Genomic DNA, 18,083 nt, shown 5'->3' with positions numbered 1-18,083 from the left:
TCCTGCCCCCCAGCTTCCATGTGTCTGTACCCACCAGGGACCTGAGAGGCCAACTGGACTCTCAGGCCATTCATATGCCCGCCAGCATTTATCATACCCCCCCTCACCCCCCACCCCACCCCTCCACACACACACACACACACACACTTGCTCTGTGCATGGAGATGGTGCCTGGCCTGGCTGCCTCTCGTAAGAACAGGTGCTGTGTCCAGCACTGACTGTCCACATCATCCGCAAGTGCATAGACTGGACGGTCTTAACAACCTTAAAATAATCATTTTACCAGCAAAAATGAGTTTATTTGGGAATAGCAGCTTGGGACGTACAAACTGTGGTAAACCCATAGGCAAATCCGGAGAACAAAGGAGGGGAGGGTTTCTCTGTAGAGGAAAAGGAAGAATTGGGAGGGGCAGTTAGGAGCAGAAGTCCACTGGAGTAGGGTGAGAGTTCAAGTTGGAGGTGGCTTCTCATTGGCTGAGTGTGGTGGTCCCTCACTGGCTGGGCTGTTGCTGGACAAAGAGAAAACCTTCCTCCTTCCTGGGTAATAAATGGTCTTCCTGTTGGGTGCAGGACTTTGGTGGTTCCAGAACCAGGTACTTGGTGTACAGAGCACTTTCTTCTTGCAAGGAGCGGATCACCCTACACCCAGCAGATGGGACCTGCACTTGCAGGACTGAGAAACAGCCAGATGCGGAGGTGGGTCACAGGCATGGTCCCATTTATTCAAACAAGGAGAACTGGAATGTCATGTCCAGGGCTTGCTGGTGCCGGACAGGTCTACAGGAAAGCAGGGCTGTGGGGTCAGGGGTCAGGAAGATCTGTAACAGGCAGATGGCCACTTGGACATGCTTTGTCACAAATTGTTGAGCTACTGGTCATTGTTTTGAGTACCTTTCTGAATGTATCTTGTATTTCACAATAGAACATTAAGAAAACATGAGAAAGAATCAGTGAATAAAACACATTGTGAGTGGTATCTCTCCAAATGAGGACCTTTGGGCTGTCTTGTTAAGTAGAAACTAGGCGTCAAACATGGCCTGCTCTCTGCGTGGTGAAGAGAGAGCTAATCCGTAATGATGTGTGTTTGTGATAGAGATTATAGAGACAAACTAACTCAATGATTTCCAGAAGAGGATAGGAAGGGGCCTGGCAGGGACTGGGGCAAGGCTTCTCTGCAGAACCTCTTCATGTTGCCCTGCTATTTGAATTACGTAGCACAAGCTCCCCGTGCAAGCCGGGTGGGTGCGGTCCTCCTGAGGCAGAGCTGGCCCTTACTCGCTCACTGCTGGAGGGGCCACATGGCCGCCTTCCCTGGCCTCTCTTCTCCAGGAATCCCACAGTGCCCCACTGCCCAACTGTCCTCCTCCTGGAGACCCCGATTTAGGACCCTGCAACCCCTCCTTCTGGCCCCATCATCAGCTTGGCCCAGGGGACATCTGAACCTGGGCCCTTAGGTGGGACTGGGTCTTGTCTTGTTGCCCCCAGTCCCAGGGGTTCTCTACCACATCCCCTCCCTGGGTGTGGCTGCCCAGGCCCTGTAGGGGACACAGCAGAATGCAGATGGGCTGTGGGCTTGGAGGAGGGGGAGCCGCCTTCCCAGGACCCCAGTCACCTGGCCTCATCCCCAAGCCTCTATGTGAGAGAAGTCAGCACCTGGTACCTTGTTTTCCTGGGACCCTGGGCCCAATGCTTCACCCCTCATGGCCAGGACATGGGAAACTGGGCACATCACCATAACCTCCTCAGGAACTCTGACACATCTGCTTCTCCTAACCCTCACCTGCCTTGCATGTCACTGGGACCCAGCCATCCCATCCTGCAGATGCCTTCCTGCCACTCCCCACATCAGGAGTGATGCAACTGGAGGGGACCTGCTACTCCATGAGGGCTGTGCCCCATGCACAATCCCAAGGCCACTTCGTCGGGCACCCTGCACCAAGGCCCAGATGCTCTGAGTGACCAGTGACGGGGCCCAGGCCCTGTCACATCTCACATGTGGGACTCTGAAGCCGGCATACCCCCTCATGCTGCCCCCATTTCCTCCCATCTCCCCAGCTCAGTCCCTTCCCACTCAATTCAGCCCTTTCCCCCAAACCCCAAACATACTACACAGGCAGTGATGTGATGTGACTTTACTAGAGGCCACAGGTGACAGTGAGTGGCACTGCCAATCTCAGACAGGCTCCACCCCCAGTGCCCACCATCTGGGCCTCATGAGGACCATCTCCAGAGCCTGTCCTGTCCTGTTGGGCAAGCCGGACCCTCCTAGAAAGGGAGAGGGGGCACTGTGGGTGCTGAGTCCAGTAAGTTCCCCTCCCAGCCATCACTCCTGCCGCTGTTCCAGGCGGTCCAGCACCAGCGCGGCCTGGGTCTTGGCTTCCTGCAGGAGGCTGGAGATGCGCTGGTGGATCTGACAGACAAAAGGCTAGGTCAGCAACCTGCAACTTTGCCCGTCCCTGCCGGCCCAGCCCCTCCTTGTCACCTCCCTGAGCCACCTCTGGCCCAAGCTCCCTGGCCTGTTCACGCAGATGATTGGGCCATCCTGGGCTTCCTCACAGACCTCCTGGTGGAGATGGTAGAGGCTCTCTGTCTGTCCTGAGATTTGGGGACAGGCAGGCTCCAGGCCCCCCACCTTCCTGATCTTCCCACTTTAGCCATGACTGCCAAGGATAGGGCTATGTCCTCAAGGCCCAGAAGGGCAGTGTTCACATGGTCAGTCTTTTAACTCAATGCCCATGTGATGGACAGTGACTTCCCTGAGGATGACCAACCTCAGCCTGGCTGGACCAGGCAGATGGGGACAGGGCCTGGTCCCTGAAAAGGCCATAGGGCCCCCATTCTCAACTGTGAAATCACTTTTTTAACAATTATCACAAAATCACAGAAAGAAATCGTGCAGCTTGGTGGTAGCTGGGGCTGGGGCAGGGGAATGGGGTGTTAAGAGGTGTTGGGGTTTTCTTTGGAGTGACAAGAATGTTCCAGGGCAAGACAGAAGTGGTGATTACACAACATTGTAAGTATATTAAAGCCCTGAATTTTATATTTTAAAATAGTAAATTGTATATTCTGTAAATTTTACTCAGTAACAATGAAAGTATCCTGAATACTAAAACTAAGATAATTTCATAGGTGGGCAGCTGTTCTTTGAGGTTCAGTGTTGCTGGTGCCCAATGTCTGGCCTGCCAGTCTAGGGTAGCCCAGCCCTGGCAGCCCCACTGGGCAAGTAGGCACAGTGGGCAGGCTCAGGGTGGCCAGGTCACAGCTCAATCAAGGGTGCAGGGGCTCCAATCCCTGCAGCTTTCTGGTCCCCAGCCAGGACTGGCCCAGATCCTGCCAGAACCCCATGGTAAGGGAAAAGGAAGTGCCTCCTGTCCCACAGAAGCCAGAGGACAACAGCTGCCCTCCAGTCAGGCCTCGTCCACCGGCAGGACGCTGAACAGACACTTCCCTTGAGGGCCTGCTGCCGGAGGCTCTAGCCTGAGTCTACAAACCATGGTCCTGAGGGCTACCTGTAGGCCCCTCCATGGGGCCCGGCCCTGAGTGCCTGCTGCTCACCTGGTCCTTGAACTTGTCATCACTGATGTCCTTCAGGTTGATGAGCACATTGAAATACGCACCAAACATGCCTGTCTCCAGGGCCTTGGCCGCCACCTGCAAGGTCACAGGGACAGGGCTGTGGGACAGCCAGGCTCCCCCTGTCCACTCTCAGTAAGGGGCCAAGGCCTGGGTTGGGCAGCAGCAACTGGGATCCCAGCAAGTGCCTGCCCCTCTGAGCCCTTGCACCTCATCAAAAATGATGGCAAACTGATCGCCAAGGGTCCCGCAGAGGCAGCTGGGCAGCCCGTCTGAGGAGCCCAACCTCGTCCCACAGCAGGGAGTGGGCTCTGGCCTTGTCCACCCAGAGAACAGAGGTAACACCACAGCCTGACTCTCCACCTTCGCGCTTAGAAACCGACGCCCCTCTTATCTGAGCAAGACCCAGCCTCCTAGCACACCAGCTTCAGGGCAGGCTGGGCCCACTCCTGGGTCAAAACCCCAGTGTGGAGGTGACTGAGAATGGAGAGAGCACAGTGGCCGGTCACTTGGTAGGAGCATGGCCCTCCCTGGGGGTTCCTGCCCCCGTGTCATCAGTGTGCACAGGCTCACCCTCAGCTGACCTGTTCAACAGCCCAGGCCCACATCTCACTGGCCTCACGGCTCCCTGACCACAAGCACCAAACACTGCTTGATGCCCAGGCCTGAGAGGAGCTGCCTGTAGGTGGGGCTCTTAACGAGTCCCAACAGGTTAGATGTTCACAGAATCCCACAGGACGAGATACTGGAGCGTGGGCTGTGGCCCAAGAGGAAACCAGAATTGGTGGGAGCCACAGCCTTTGTGCCCAGGCAGCTCCCATTCTTGACAACTCATACTCAGCAGCTTTCCCAGCGAAGGAGGGGACACTTCTCTGCAGTCTCAAGACCAGACACTGAACATAGGTGTCTCTCTTATAAAGACCCTCTACACTGTGGGGTCTGAATTCAAGCTGCAGAAATCACAGACCCAAGCCTTCCACACGCAAGCTGTGGACCGCATGGTGTGTGCACACCTGTGAGCTGTCTTCAGTGTTTTCTAGAACCAGGAGGCCAGGAGGAGGGAGTGGGGAGAGGCCCCGAGAGGAAAGGGGAAGGAGACGGTACCAGGAGGGTCAGGGGTGGGCTCTGGAGACTCATGTGATTTTCTGCTTGTCTTCCCTGCAACCTTGAACAAGATCCTGAAGTCTCCATCTTCAAACGAGATGAACACACCAGCCCTGCTGGCTGAGACTGGCCAAGACCACCTGGGTTGTGATCATGTCCAGGCCTCTCCCAGTAAACACCCATGAATCGCTGTGATCGCCCAGTGACCCACCACCCGCCACATGGCCGCATCCCCAACAGCAGGAGGCCGGGGTCCACCATGTACCTGCAGGTCCGACCGGCAGGCCAAGTTCACATACAGGGCCAGCTCCTGCAGCGCCGGCCACAGGGAGGCTACCGTCTCAGCCAGGTCCAGGGGCACAGTCACCGCCTGTCTCAGCCCATTCTGCAGGGCGGCTGCTCTCCTGAAACCAAGGGGGTTCCAATGGTCAAAGTCCAGGTCATCCAGGAACCCTACCCTGGACCCCACCCCGACAGCTCCAAGCAGACAGGCCAGGGTGAGGACAACAGGAAGGTGATTCTTTAATCACAAACATATGCTCAGAGGGTAGATTAATTGGAAATGAGGCCCTTTCAAGGCTCCTGGATGTGCTCCCGCACCACACAGCCACACTGCACCCACCTGTCCTTCTCCTCAGGTGTGCTCCTAGGCAGCTTCATTGCTTCCTGCCGGAGCAAAGCGCAGAGACACTCAGGGTGAGGGCAGCGTGTCTGGGCCACACGGGAGCTGGGCAGGGCAGGGCAGCCTTGTGGCAGCACCCATGTCACCATCCAGGTTGGCATTTCCACACAGCACAGACGTTACTTTGGGAATAGCACTTCCGCTGGGTTCACAGTTTAAAGTCCTCAGTGTTGGGGCCCCGCAGAGGAAGGTGACCTGGCTCAGGGACCCCACAGCAGGTACTAAGGGATGGGAGAGGAAGGGCTGGCAGTGCCCTCGGGAGTCAAAGGGGTCCGTGAGGTCTCTGGGCCCCACCCCTTGTTCGTGCACCCCTATGCTGTGTGCACCCCTATGCTGTGAGCCTGGCCATGCCCAGGCCCTGCCCTCCTGCAGAATTTCTGGACACGTTCAAGAACACACAGCTTTCTCTCCTGCGGAACCCTCTATCCCCTGACCCCATTCTGGACCCTCTGGGCACTCACCAGGCAGGCCCTGAAGGCCTGGGCATCCGCATCCACCAGCGCTGTCAGCTTGGCTGAGGCCGCGTGGAAGGGCGGGATCAGGCGCCGCATGGTCGCATCCATGTGCTCGAACTGGCGCCGCCCGTAAGTCATCAGGCCTGCCATGCAGGCTAGTGAGGCACCCTGCGGAGGGGCAAGCTGAGGGGCTGGGCCCCCTGTCATCACCCCGTCCTTGTCTACAACCCGCACCGCCCCTGTCCCTACCCCTGTCCCTTCCTCCTACTGGAGCTCACCATGGCTGCACTGGCTGCTGCCACTGAGCCGCCCCCTGGGGTGGCCGAGCGGGCGCCCACTTCTCGGACAAAGGCATGCAGGGATTTGTCCACCAAGCTCTGCTCAGGCTCGCTGTCGGGGACCAGGTATCTGTGGGACTCAGAAGGGACAGGGATGGAGTCCTGGGTCATAACTACAGACTGGCTCAGGAGGAAGGTCTGGCTCAGACCATGGTCCCTAACTCCACTTTGTCCCCCTTTGCCCTAACCTCACCAACACGAGAAAGAGGGCACAGTCCCAGTTTGCAGAGCAGCCACAGCCTGGGAGGAGCTGTGACCACCCTGGAGCCCCCTGAGGACAGAGAAGGACCTTGTTGGGGCCTCACTGCACCCCCCAACCAGCACCCAATACTAGCCTGGAACAGGCACCCTGGCATATGCTGATGAATAAGTGACCAAACAGAAGGATTGAGGCTGGGACAGCAGGAGGGAGCCAAAGGGATGGACTGGGGGAAGGGAGGCTTCTCACTCGATGATCCGCTCCTTAGGATTGAAGGGGGACAGGGAGTCTAGGCCCAGCCTGTTCACCACCTGGAAAAGAAGGGGCTGGTGACTGACAAGTCACCTCAGCCCATCCCCATGCATAAGGAAGGCCACCAAAGGGTCAGTCCCACTTCAGCTCTTGGCAGCATTCCCACCCTGATCCAGCCTTTGTGTGGGGAGTGAGGCTGGGGTGCAGCCAACCACACTCTCACCCACTAGGAGCCCTGCTGACTGCTGGCTCCCTGTCCAAGCTGGGCCCACCTGGGAAAGCACCTAGCCCAGAGCAGCACCTCGCCCATACAGACTTTCTCACACATCCACCCACCCGTGTTACTCACAGAGAAGCTGAGGCCCAGAGAGAGAAGCTGCCTCAGCAGGCAGCCCTCATTCCAAACCACACAGGCCTTCTCATTTGTCCCTCAGATGACACCACGTGCAAGAGCTCGTTGCTGAAAGGGGCCTACAACACTGCCTCCCTGGACAAGGTTTTATTGCCTCAGGTGTCCACAACTAACTAGTTCTTAAACCCCGGGAGCTGCCTGATTTGCCCAAATGTAAGACTTGTTATGCAATGAAAAGTGTATTTTACCTAAACTCAAAATAAAGTTGGAACATTTAAGATTAGAATTCTTTCCACCAAAAAACATTCAAAACACTTTATGGTGCCATATGCCAGTGACAGAGGCCCCGCTCTTTCTGGGCCAAATAGACTGATGCTTCTACAAAACAGGTGACAAGTGCTCTTAAAAGAACAAGCCAGCAGGGCCCAGGGGTGAAAGACTTATACAATGAAAACTACAAAACACTGCTGAAAGAATTTAAAGAAGACATAAATAAATAGAAACACATCTCACACGCATGGATGGAAGACATGATATAGTTAAGATGGACTGCTACCCAGAGCGACCTACAGGTTCAATGACATCATCAAAATCCCAATGAGTGTTTTGCAGATACAGAAAAACCCATCCTGAGCGGTGGTGATTGGCTGCACAGCATCATGAGTATATTTAATATTACTGAACTATACACCTAAAAATGGTTATGATGGCAAATCTTATGTTCTGTGTATTGTACCACAATGAAAAAAATTAACCACCGAAAGAAACCCTCCTAAAAAATACTATAACTCTAAAAAGTCAGGAAATAGAGAAAGAAGAAAAAGTGGGAGTAAATACTGTGTGTTTATTTTCCCATTTTCATAGAAGGCAGTCAATGCACTGATAAAAATCAATACATTTGAAAATTTGGATATATTTTAAAATTGAAAAAATCAATAAAAGAGGTAAGTATATTAAGTTATAACAGTAATTACCAGAATACCTAAAAAATAAACTAATTTCCATATACAATAACCAGAAGGAACCACACCCACACCCCACATCCACATGCCTGAAAATGGACAAAAATGAGTCCAGGCACACCTGCTAAATTGGCAAATTCTCAGAGATAACTTCAACTACCAAACATAAACTGTCAGAGAGACCCAATCATTACTCAATGTAAGAAATATACTCAAAACGGTAGGAATTCCAGGTCAGTGGAACTCAAGGCAAAGGTGTCACATAGAACAAATGGAACCATATAAATCTATGGACCCAGGTGTCAGAGATTCAGTCCCACATCTGGAAGGAAGGGAGTGACTCCAGGACAGACACCAGAGGGAAGAAAGAGGTTGGAGGACAGTCCTCCCGCCAGAGTTTTTACAAGACTGAACACATTTTAGGTCATAAAGAAAACCTCAATATTGTCCCCAAAATGAAAATAGTATGATCCCATCTTCTAAGCACAGGCAATAAAACAGGAGGAATGAGTCCTGGCCCCATAGACAGGGCTGTAGGCCCTCCTGTGGGCACCTCCAGCACCCTGACCTGCTCCTGGGAACCTGGAGTTCACTCTCGGCTCCCACTGGGCCCACAGCCTTCTCCCCGACCCCCGAGCCCCCTCCCCCAGGGGCACCACCCACCAGCCTGATCCGGTGCTCCTCCTCCAGGATGAAGAGGTTCTCCTTTTCGCAGTAGAAGGCAGCGGCGTCCAGGAGGGCTTGCAGGGGCACCAGGCCCACCAGCTGGGAGCCCACCACTGGGAGGCTCAGCTCCTGCAGAAGTGGAGCAGCATCAGCCTCCAGGGGCTGGGCTTGAGAACACCAAGGAGGGTGGTGGGGACACCTCCCTGCTCTCTTGGAGGGATCCCGCACCCAGAAGGGGGCACCCACCCTGCTCAACAGAAAGGATCTCCCAGCTGGGGGCAGGGCACCACTCTGCTCACCTGGGCTTCTCTGCAGGTCTCCTCATAGACCGTATGCAGTGCCGTGACCTCAAAGTCCAGGAGGTTTGTGGATACCTGAGCCAGGTTCTTTTCATCCAGGTACCAGCCAATGCCCTGAACCTTTTTCAGACGTCCTGGCTGCAAAGGAAAAGCCTTCCCCAGCCCAGGCCTTGTCCAGCCTCTCCTGGTTCCTGGTGCTGAGAGTCACTTGCCCCTGCATCCCCCAGCGGGCCCGGGGACCCCCTTCCTCCCCAGAGGCCTGGACGAGGCAGGTGAGGGGTTAGCAGGTGTGTTGGCCAACCATGGCCTGCAGATGTATGGTGTTCCCAGATGGCCGGGTGCACATGACCCCCCTCCTCACTCTCCTGCTCTCTCATCGGAGCCAGCAGGAAGAGGACTGCCCACCGCAGGGAAACTGAGGCCTCATAGGGCCAGGCTCCAGGATGCCCACCCCCACAGGAACCAGGCTCAGATTAGGCCCTGGGTCTCGGCCAGCACTCCACCCACACTGTGTTCCAGGGACTAGCCTGGGGCCACCCCCACCCAATTCCAAACTCTTATGTTTGGTCCCTTCCTTCCATTGCACCCCTTACCCCAGAGGCCGGCTCTCAGCCCCCAATCCTTGGGGTGACTCAGCCCATCTGAGGAGGGACCTCTGACCTCTGCCTTGAGCCAGAGCAAAAAGGATTTGGGGTTCCCCCTGCTTTTGTGTTGTGCTTACACAACGGCATCTTCGGGCTGGGGACCTGGGATCTCTATAGGCCAGGGGCTGACAGGTGGGCAGGGCGATGCCCTTCACCTCCTTCACCAGGTGCTCCTGTGTCTGCCCCTGTCCAACTCAGACTTTCCACAGCAGTGATGCTCAATCTAGGTGACAGCTGCTGTGGCAGACCAGGTGGTTAGGGTACCTGAGAGTATCTGGGGGTATCTGGGGTAACTGGGGCTCAGGAGCCAGCTGTCTTCCTTTAAGTATAGACATGCTGCAGTATTTTAACAATAGACATAGCCCTGCCTGCTTCCACGGAAAATGTCCTTTAAAGCAAGTGCTCCCCCATTTCAAACACTGGAACCCCACCCTGCCTCTTCCCACATGGCACGGACACAGAGGCTGGGCTGGTGAACAGGTCCACACCATGGTGCCACACAACCGCTGACCCTCTCCCTGGGCCCCTGGTGATCCATGGGACATGCCCAGCCCATGGGGATGGTGGGCGAGCCTGGCTGCCTCTCACCTGGTCCTTCCCACGACCCTGCTCCCGGAGGTTGAGGGCAATGCGGTGTGCCTGCTCCTTGGTGCTGAGCAAGTTGATGTTGAAGGCGATGAGGAACTTCCGCGCCCCTGTGACAGTGGCCCCCCAGCTGGGGACGAAGGTGCTGGGGCCAAAGTCAGGTGCCCACTCTGCCTGCTTGAGCTGTAGGGAGATTCACCTTGGGGTGTTGTACCCCATGGAAGGGGTGTCCTGCTGGGGTTGGGGAAGGGCAAAGGAAGAGGGAACATACCCTACAGGGTTTACCCCAGGCCCACCCACCAGTGGGGGAACACACCTTCTCAGGCAGGGCCTCATACTCCCCGGCCCGGATGGCCGGCAGGGTCCGGCGACTGGCTGTCCGCGCCGCCTCGCCATAGAGGTACACTGCAAGGGGAGCCCAGCTGGTCAGGCCCTGGTAGGTGGGCAGTTCAGAACCCCCATCCCAGCGGAGAACCGAAGCAGGCCACTCCTGCCAGCCTCAGCTCCCGTCTCTACAGGAGCATCCTTTCTTTGTGGGTGGTCACTGATGGACACTCAGTATGGGCCAGGACCGATCCTCTGCCCACCCAGGGGCAGGGCAGTCCCCCACCCTTGCTGCTCCCCCGTACAGATGGCCTTGAAAAAACCATCAGCCGACCAGGAGAGTTAGGGCATGCTACTGGGAGGACGTTCACATTTCTTTCTAAAATGTATTTTCATTGTGCAGTAAGTAGGACCACAAATTAAGGAAACTCACCACAAACTCCCGACACCTGCACACGCTCAGTGACACATGTGTGCTAACTCCTCAAATCTGCATGGGGCGGGACGTGCACCCCTTGCTCACATGTCCTGTCCACCATGCACTTTGCTTCCAACTTGTCCCTATTTGTTCCAGATCATTCTCTTGATGTGGTTAATCTCCCAAAGTGAAACGATTCCATTAGGAGGCAGGACTTTTAGGGCTGTCCACTCGTCTTTCTAAATTACATTACAAAGTGGCTGCTCCTCTCCTACTGCCTCAATGCAGGAGAGCCCGGGGCCTCCACTGAATTTATCTCCTTATGGAAGAAGCAGGAATATTCTTGCCTGTCAGTTTGCTGGTGGCAGACATTTTTATGGGGGTTTTTTGCTGTTGTTGTTTTAATAATCTGCATTTTTAAGGAGTCAGGAGCAGAAACTGGTGAGTGATGCTGATGGGAACTGAAAGTGAGGAGGGGTTGGCTGGGGGAGCCTCTGAGATCAGGGTGGGGGGCACTCACCTGGCACGCCCAGCTCCTCTGCCAGCCGCTGGCCAAAGGCCTGGGCACAGAGCACACACTCATCCATGCTGACACCCCTCACCGGAATGAAGGGGCACACATCCAGGGCTCCCATCCGAGGGTGCTCCCCTGCGGAGAAATGGGGGCTGAGGACCAGGAGACCCAGCTGTGGGCATGGGCAGGGACTCAGTGGGCTCCCTGGAACCTGCCCCTCTCACGCTCCCATCTGACCCACCATCCACACACCCAACCAATCACACCAACCACAGGGACCCTGGGAGAGGCAGGCCCCCAGTATTTTGGCATCTGTGTTGTGTAAAAAATAACATAAACGGAGCCACTTCAAAATGGAGCCTGAGCTGCCATCCCAGAGGAACTGTCTTGCGCATTTTATTCCTCAAACCTTCAGAATGTTAAAATAGGGTAAAATAACTTTTGGACTGGGCCTAAAGCAACACTGTGTCCCAAAGAACTGCTTGCAAGGATAACAGAAAAGCAGATATTATGACTACAGCACTGAAAATTAAAGACATTCTTTAGAATCAGCGTCACCGTGTTATCTGCACGATAGGACTGGACTGTCTTCATTTTATTGGTGGAATTGTTCCCCTCCCCCTTCTCATAAATGCCCATGGCCTTTGTCTTCTAATCTGGACACTATTTGGGCTTCTGCCTGGAAGCTAGTGCTTCCCCAATAGCTATTCTTTGATCTCAAATAAATGCTTGTTGTCTCTGACTTTGCCCTTTTATTTTTGGGTTAACAGTGTAAACCCCTCCCTCTCCTAAAAACCACAAAGAAAACACCAAAGAGCTTCAAGTCTGTACTCTTGAAACTGTGCACTCGGAGAGGCCTGGCCAGGCTGGACTGGCCAGCACTGTCCAACCAGCCCTCCCTCCCCCGGCAGCTGGGAGTCCATGCCAAGTACCCTGCTGCCCGCCAGCAGCCCCTCCAAAGACGGCAAACCCCTTTCCTCTCCCCAGCACGTCTCCCCTCTCCCCAGTCAGCTTCTCAATCTGAGATGAGCCCCCATTTCCTCACCAGTTGGAGTGACTTGTGAATTCCCTGCCTCTGGGCCTGGCCTCCCTGCTGCGAGCAGCCAGACCTTTGACCCTGCCTGCCACCTGACGTGTTTGGCTTTGTAGGCTGTTGACAGGTCTGTTTCCAAGCAGGGCCATGTCTTCACCTTGCCCTCCACCCCCACCCAGGGCCTGCTCAGAGTGCTCCGGCCTCACTGCCAGTGGCCCCCGAAATGCAGACGGGAGTCATTACCATGCTCCTCCGCCTGGCACAGTGGGTTCTATAGGCTGCAGACCCCTCAAGGGCTGTAGGAGTCCTCCAAGGAGAAGCCCCCACACCCAGTGCCATGCCCTGTGGGCGAGAACAGCCCCTCACCTTTGTGCTTGCTCATGTCGATGAGCCGGAAGGCAGCCAGGGCAGCATTGAGGGCCCCCTCCACCACATCCTCGGGCCGCCCCACGAAGGTGTAGACGGTGCGGTTGGTGGAGGGCCCAGCATCCACATCCAGCAGCACGCAGCCTGGGGTCTGCACCACAGCTTGGGAGATGGCATCAATCACCTGGGGGAGGAGAGCCCGGCCCACGCCTCAGTTTCCCCACTTGGAAACGGGAATAGCAACTTCAGAGGTGGCTGCATCTCTTCCGTCCCCCACCCAACCAAAAGTGTACCTAGCAAGTTGGCACTGAGCGTTTGGGAACTCCCCAAAGGGCAGTAGCCTGGGGAGACCCACTGCCAGCTACGGCCACCAAGAAGGGGGCAACGAGTGGCACCCTCTAGGAGAAACTGAGGCAGGAAGCAGAACCTGGGCAGAGGAGCTGCCAAGGCTCTGAGAAGGTGACCTACAGGCCAAGGTCACGGGGGTCAGGGTTCCAGCCCCTCCAAGAGGCCTCCAGTGGGAGTAGCTGCATTGGGGGAGGATCATGGAAGACCCAGAACCTTCTGAGGTGACAGAAGTAGGTTAGAAGTAGGTTAGAAGTAGGTACGCAGGGCCCAAACTGCTCTGTACCCCGCGGTAGCCTGCCCCAACTCTCTGTGCCTCAGTTTCCTCATAGGTGATGTGAGGATAACAGCAGTGCTCACCTGATAAGCTGTGGAGCTGGGAAAACAGAGGAACCATGGCCGGGACCCTAAAACAGCCCTGAGGGTTGGGAGCCCCATTTTCACAAGAGGTCAGGTGATTTGTCTAAACCTGAGTCAGAACCCCTGCCTAACCACTCCTCTTCACCCCCTGGGTCGGTCACATCGAAGTTTTCCACACTCACAGGGCATGCATGTCACTGTGGCTGATAGGAGGTGGCCTCTTTTGAGAGAAGACAGTCCCAACCCCACACCAAGCAGACCCCTTGTTCCTTGCCCTGAGCCCTTTGCTCTGCCCAGTCTGCCCCCCTGGCTCCTCACCTCCTGGTTGTTCCCCTCTGAGAAGTTGGGGACACATTCCACCAGGCGAGACATGGTCTGGGCCTTAATCCTTGATTGGGACGCTGCTCTCACAAAGCAGGAGGAGGGAAGGATGGACGGGGCTCTCCAGTGCCCGGCAGGCCTTTATACCCCCCACCAGGCTGCTTATTAACCATCAGTTATGACGAGGAGAGAGGCACAGGCTGGGCCTTATGCAAACACCAAGCGGTCCAGGGAGGGGAAGAACCAGGATCCCTGTGAGGCTATGATGTTGGAGGAGGTGGAGGGATTGCCCTGCCCAGGGTGGGCACTTGTGACTGGGACCCTCAGTGGGAAAAAGTCTTCACGAGACCATGACCTCAGGTCATCTGGGACTCCACTCCCAACTTGGCCCATGGCCATCTGGTGGCCATCCATGTGACCTCCTTCATGACCCTCCAGGTGACCCTCTGGGCTTCCATTTATTCATGTAAAAGCCCAAGTCTCAGAGCATCCAAGGGACAAGAAGGGCCCTGTGAGGCCCCAGCACTGACCTGGCTCTGGGCAGAGGTCAGCTCAGCCTGTCAGGCAGGAGAGTGGGGGCAGTGAGTGTGTGCAGGTGTGTGGGTGTCCCCGTGAGGCAGGCAGGACAGCTGAGGCCCCAGCTCTCCCCAGATGTGACTGCTGCCCCTCAAGACTGGGGGCTCCCCACAAAGGGCCAACATGTCCCTGGTCAGCAGCACAAGGCCCTGCACTCAGAGGGCCACGCTCAGGTCAATGCTGTCTTGAAGTTCTTAATGATCTTATTTATTTATTTTAAATATTACAGATGTCCCTTTTTCTCCCCAGTGACCCATTCCACTCCGTCCCATCCCTCTCCCCAGTCCCTCTCCCCACCACTGTCCATGTCCTTGGGTTGTGCATATATGCATATAAATTCTTTAGTTATTCTCTCCCTCTCCACCCACCCATTTAATGATCTTTAGTCAAGGTGGGCATTTCACTCTGCAAAAGCCCACCAATCACGTGGCCACCTTGACGGCATGTCAACACCCCACAGACTGTACCCCATCTGTCATCCTCCCAGGCACAGGTGCCCCACACAGCGTTTAGGGTGGTCAGTGTCTGAGGCTACCTCACCCCTCAGCAGTCACCATGGGGCCAGGGCAAGGAGGTGATCTTCAAATCCCCAGCTGCTGGCTCAAGGGAACTCAGAGGAAGAGGGGCCCCACCACCCTGGAGCAGACAGGAGAGCCCAAGGACCTTCCAAGGCTGGGGACTGGCCAGGTCCTCCCAGCCACGCTCCCCTGTGTGAATGCGGGTGACTACCATACCACCTCTGGGCCCCACGGAGAGGTTATGGAAGCCTCAGCCACACCTGGCAGGCGCCGAAGGCCCAGAAAGGGCAGCTCTCCAAACCCACCCTGGTGCCAGGCCTCACATGGAGAGAGCCCCCAGCCCAGTGGGCACCCAGAAGTGCCAACCAGCTCCTCTTCTGGCAGTGGCCCCTGGTGCTGCATTCACGCATCTGCTAGGCCCCCAAGAGTCAGGGAGTTCCTCAGCCAGAAATCGGTATTACATGGGTGGGAGGAGGGGGATGGGGTCTGTTACGGAATGAATTGTGACCCTAAATTCACACATTGAAGCCCTAACCCCTAAAGTGACTGTATTTAGAGAGAGGATCTTTCCAGAGGTAATTGGGTTAAAATGAGGTCACTAGTGTGGGCCCTAATCCAACAAGACTGGTGTCCCTATAAGGAGAGGAGATTAGGACACAGACACACAGAGGGGCAGCCATGTGAGGACACAGGAGACAAAGGTGTCTACATGCCAAGGACAGAGGCCTCAGGAACAACCAGCCCTGTGACGTCTAGGCCTTGGTCATCCAGCCTCCAGGACTGAGAGACAACAAATGTCTGTTGTTTAAGCCACCTGTTCTGTGGTATTTGTTGCAGCCTGAACTGACCAAGACAGGGGCCTAAGGTCCAGGGCATCCAGGACACACTAGTCTGTGAGGACCGAGGGACAGGTAGCCTCACACTAGGGCTGGCCCAGAAACCCCAACGCCTTCATCCTGGTTCCCACAACAGAGAAGTGACTGGAGACACTTGAAGCCAAACCCCAGGAAACAGGCAACGCCAGGCCCTGGTCCTGACTGCAGGGCCCAGGAGGTCCCCTACCCTCTCTAGACCTTTAGGAGAGACTGACAGAGGGCTCCAGCAGGAGCAGTGATGCATCTCCTATGGAGACCGTCCTGGGCCGGGCTTGGTCATGGCTGGAACACAAGATACTGGGACTGGGACTAGACCTGGCGTGACGAGGGGTTTTGAGACATTAAAAATTCTACTAGATGCTATAAATAGTTCCTGAATAGGGAACTCCAGAAAGATCCGCCATTTATAGGGAAAAGTGATCTTACCTGGCTCCCAGATCCTGGTTCCTATCCCCATTCTCCAATAAAAGGGACCAGCACTCCTAATTCCAGACCCAGGCAGGAAACAGACGAAATCAGCCTATTAGCACACCAGGTGCCGGCCCGGCTTTCCCAGGACCTCCTACTTCCTTGAATTATCTCCCAGATAAACCGCCTCCCCTGAGCCAGCTTCATGGGCAACTGACCACACTGTTGCCTGGCCCACTCCCAAGTTAACTCTCTGCTGTAGCTTTCTTGACATTCCTAACTTTTGAACAAGGAGCCTGCGTTTTGGGGGTGGTTTTGGTTTTTTAAAAATATATCTTTATTAAAATACAAAGGAACCCCACAGTCTGGGAAAACATATTTGCCAAGGATGTATCTGATAAGGGGCTAATTTCCAAAGTGTACAAAGAACTGATATTACTCAACAAGAGGAAGACAAACAACCCAATTAAGAAATGGGCAAAGGACTTGAATACACACTTCTCCAAAGAGGACATACAGATGGCCAAGAGACACAGGAGAAAATGCTCAACGTGGCTAATCATCAGAGAGATGCCAATTAAAACCACAATGAGGTGTCACTTCACACCTGTCAGAATGGCTCCATCAACAAATCGACAAACGACATGTGCTGGTGAGGGTGTGGAGAAAGGGGAACCCTAGTGCACTGCTGGTGGGAATGCAGACTGTGCAGCCACTGTGGAAAACAGTATGGAGGTTTCTCAAAAAATTAAAAATGGAGCTGCCTCTTGATCCAGTGATTCCACTCCTAGGAATGTATCCTAAGAATCCCGAAACACTAATCAGAAAGAATATATGCACCCCGATGTTCATAGCAGCACAGTTTACAATAGCTAAGATCTGGAAACAGCCCAAGTGCCCATCAGTAGATGAGTGGGTTAAAAAGCTGTGGGACATTCACACCATGGAATACTACGCAGCTGTAAAGAAGGATCTCGTACCCTTTGGGACAGCATGGATGGACCTGGAGAAAATTATGCTAAGTGAAATAAGCCAGGCAGAGAAAGACAAACATCACATGATCTCGCTTAAATGTGGAATCTAAAGAACTTAATAAACTGGTGAACAGAATAGATTCAATGACATGAAAACATGGATGAGACTGACGAATGTCAGAGGGATGGAATAGGGCGGGTGGGTGGAGGGGGAGAGATTAACCAAAGAATTTATATGCATATATGCACAAGCCAAGGACACGGACAATGGTGGGGAGAGTGACTGGGGAGGGGGATGGGATGGGGTGGAAAGGATCATTGGGGAGAAAAAGGAACATCTATAATATTTTAAACAAAAATAAAATTTAAAAATAAAAAAAATTAAAAATTAAAATAAATAAATATATCTTTATTGATTTCAGAGAGAGGAAGGGAGAGGGGGAGAGAGAGAGATAGAAACATTAATGATGAGAGAGTCATCATTGATCGGCTGCCTCCTGCATGCCCCCGAATGGGGATCGTGCCCGAAACCCCGGGCATGTTCTCTGATCGGGAGTAGAACCACGGTCTCCTGGATCCTAGGTCAATGCTCAACCGCTGAGCCATGCTGGCTGGGCAGGAGCCTATGTTTTCATTTTGCACGAGGCCCCACAGATTCTGCAGCCATCCTGCCTGCCTCTGAATCCTTGCCTCAGACTCTCCTTTTGGAAAACCCAAACTGTGACACAACCCTCTGCCCCTTTCAAGGGGAAGGTCCTTGAGGTCGGAGGCTGGGGTCCCTGCCTGAGCCTTAGGCCTTTTTCCTCAGGGCTCTGTCTGGGCCTCATTCCTCAAATACCAGGGGCACCTCCTGTGGCCCCAGTGGTGACCAAGGCGCTCTCCAAGCCCTCAAAGAGCCAAAGGTAAAGATAAACAAGTAAACAGATGATTTTAATAAAGT

At 54.6% G+C, this 18,083-nt stretch overlaps 1 protein-coding gene across 1 annotated transcript; it reads right to left on the bottom strand.

Annotated features, from left to right (window-relative positions):
* Positions 1 to 2,323: 2,323 nt before the first annotated feature.
* FTCD (formimidoyltransferase cyclodeaminase) lies at positions 2,324 to 13,843 on the bottom strand. Its single transcript, XM_016211854.2, has 14 exons — positions 13,790 to 13,843; positions 12,767 to 12,950; positions 11,374 to 11,502; positions 10,428 to 10,516; positions 10,115 to 10,294; positions 8,883 to 9,020; positions 8,581 to 8,712; positions 6,601 to 6,662; positions 6,093 to 6,222; positions 5,821 to 5,982; positions 5,300 to 5,343; positions 4,943 to 5,081; positions 3,556 to 3,651; positions 2,324 to 2,410 (listed from the first exon to the last, which is right to left on the bottom strand). The coding sequence occupies exons 1-14, from the start codon at positions 13,841 to 13,843 to the stop codon at positions 2,324 to 2,326; spliced, it is 1,626 nt and encodes a 541-aa protein (XP_016067340.1).
* Positions 13,844 to 18,083: the final 4,240 nt, after the last annotated feature.

This window comes from Miniopterus natalensis, chromosome 6 (genome assembly GCF_054644295.1).
Source record: "Miniopterus natalensis isolate mMinNat1 chromosome 6, mMinNat1.hap1, whole genome shotgun sequence".
Taxonomy (NCBI): Eukaryota; Metazoa; Chordata; class Mammalia; order Chiroptera; family Miniopteridae; genus Miniopterus; species Miniopterus natalensis.
Note: the sequence above shows the minus strand (reverse complement) of the source record. Positions and strands in the feature narration are given on the sequence as shown.

Coding starts and splice junctions, on each gene's coding strand:
- FTCD (XM_016211854.2), bottom strand. CDS start 13,843: ATGTCTCGCCTGGTGGAATGTGTCCCCAACTTCTCAGAGGGGAACAAC. Junction 5,983..6,092: donor CAGCAGCCAGTGCAGCCATG/GTGAGCTCCAGT, acceptor GCCCCTCCGCAG/GGTGCCTCACTAGCCTGCAT. Junction 5,082..5,299: donor ACACCTGAGGAGAAGGACAG/GTGGGTGCAGTG, acceptor CCTTGGTTTCAG/GAGAGCAGCCGCCCTGCAGA.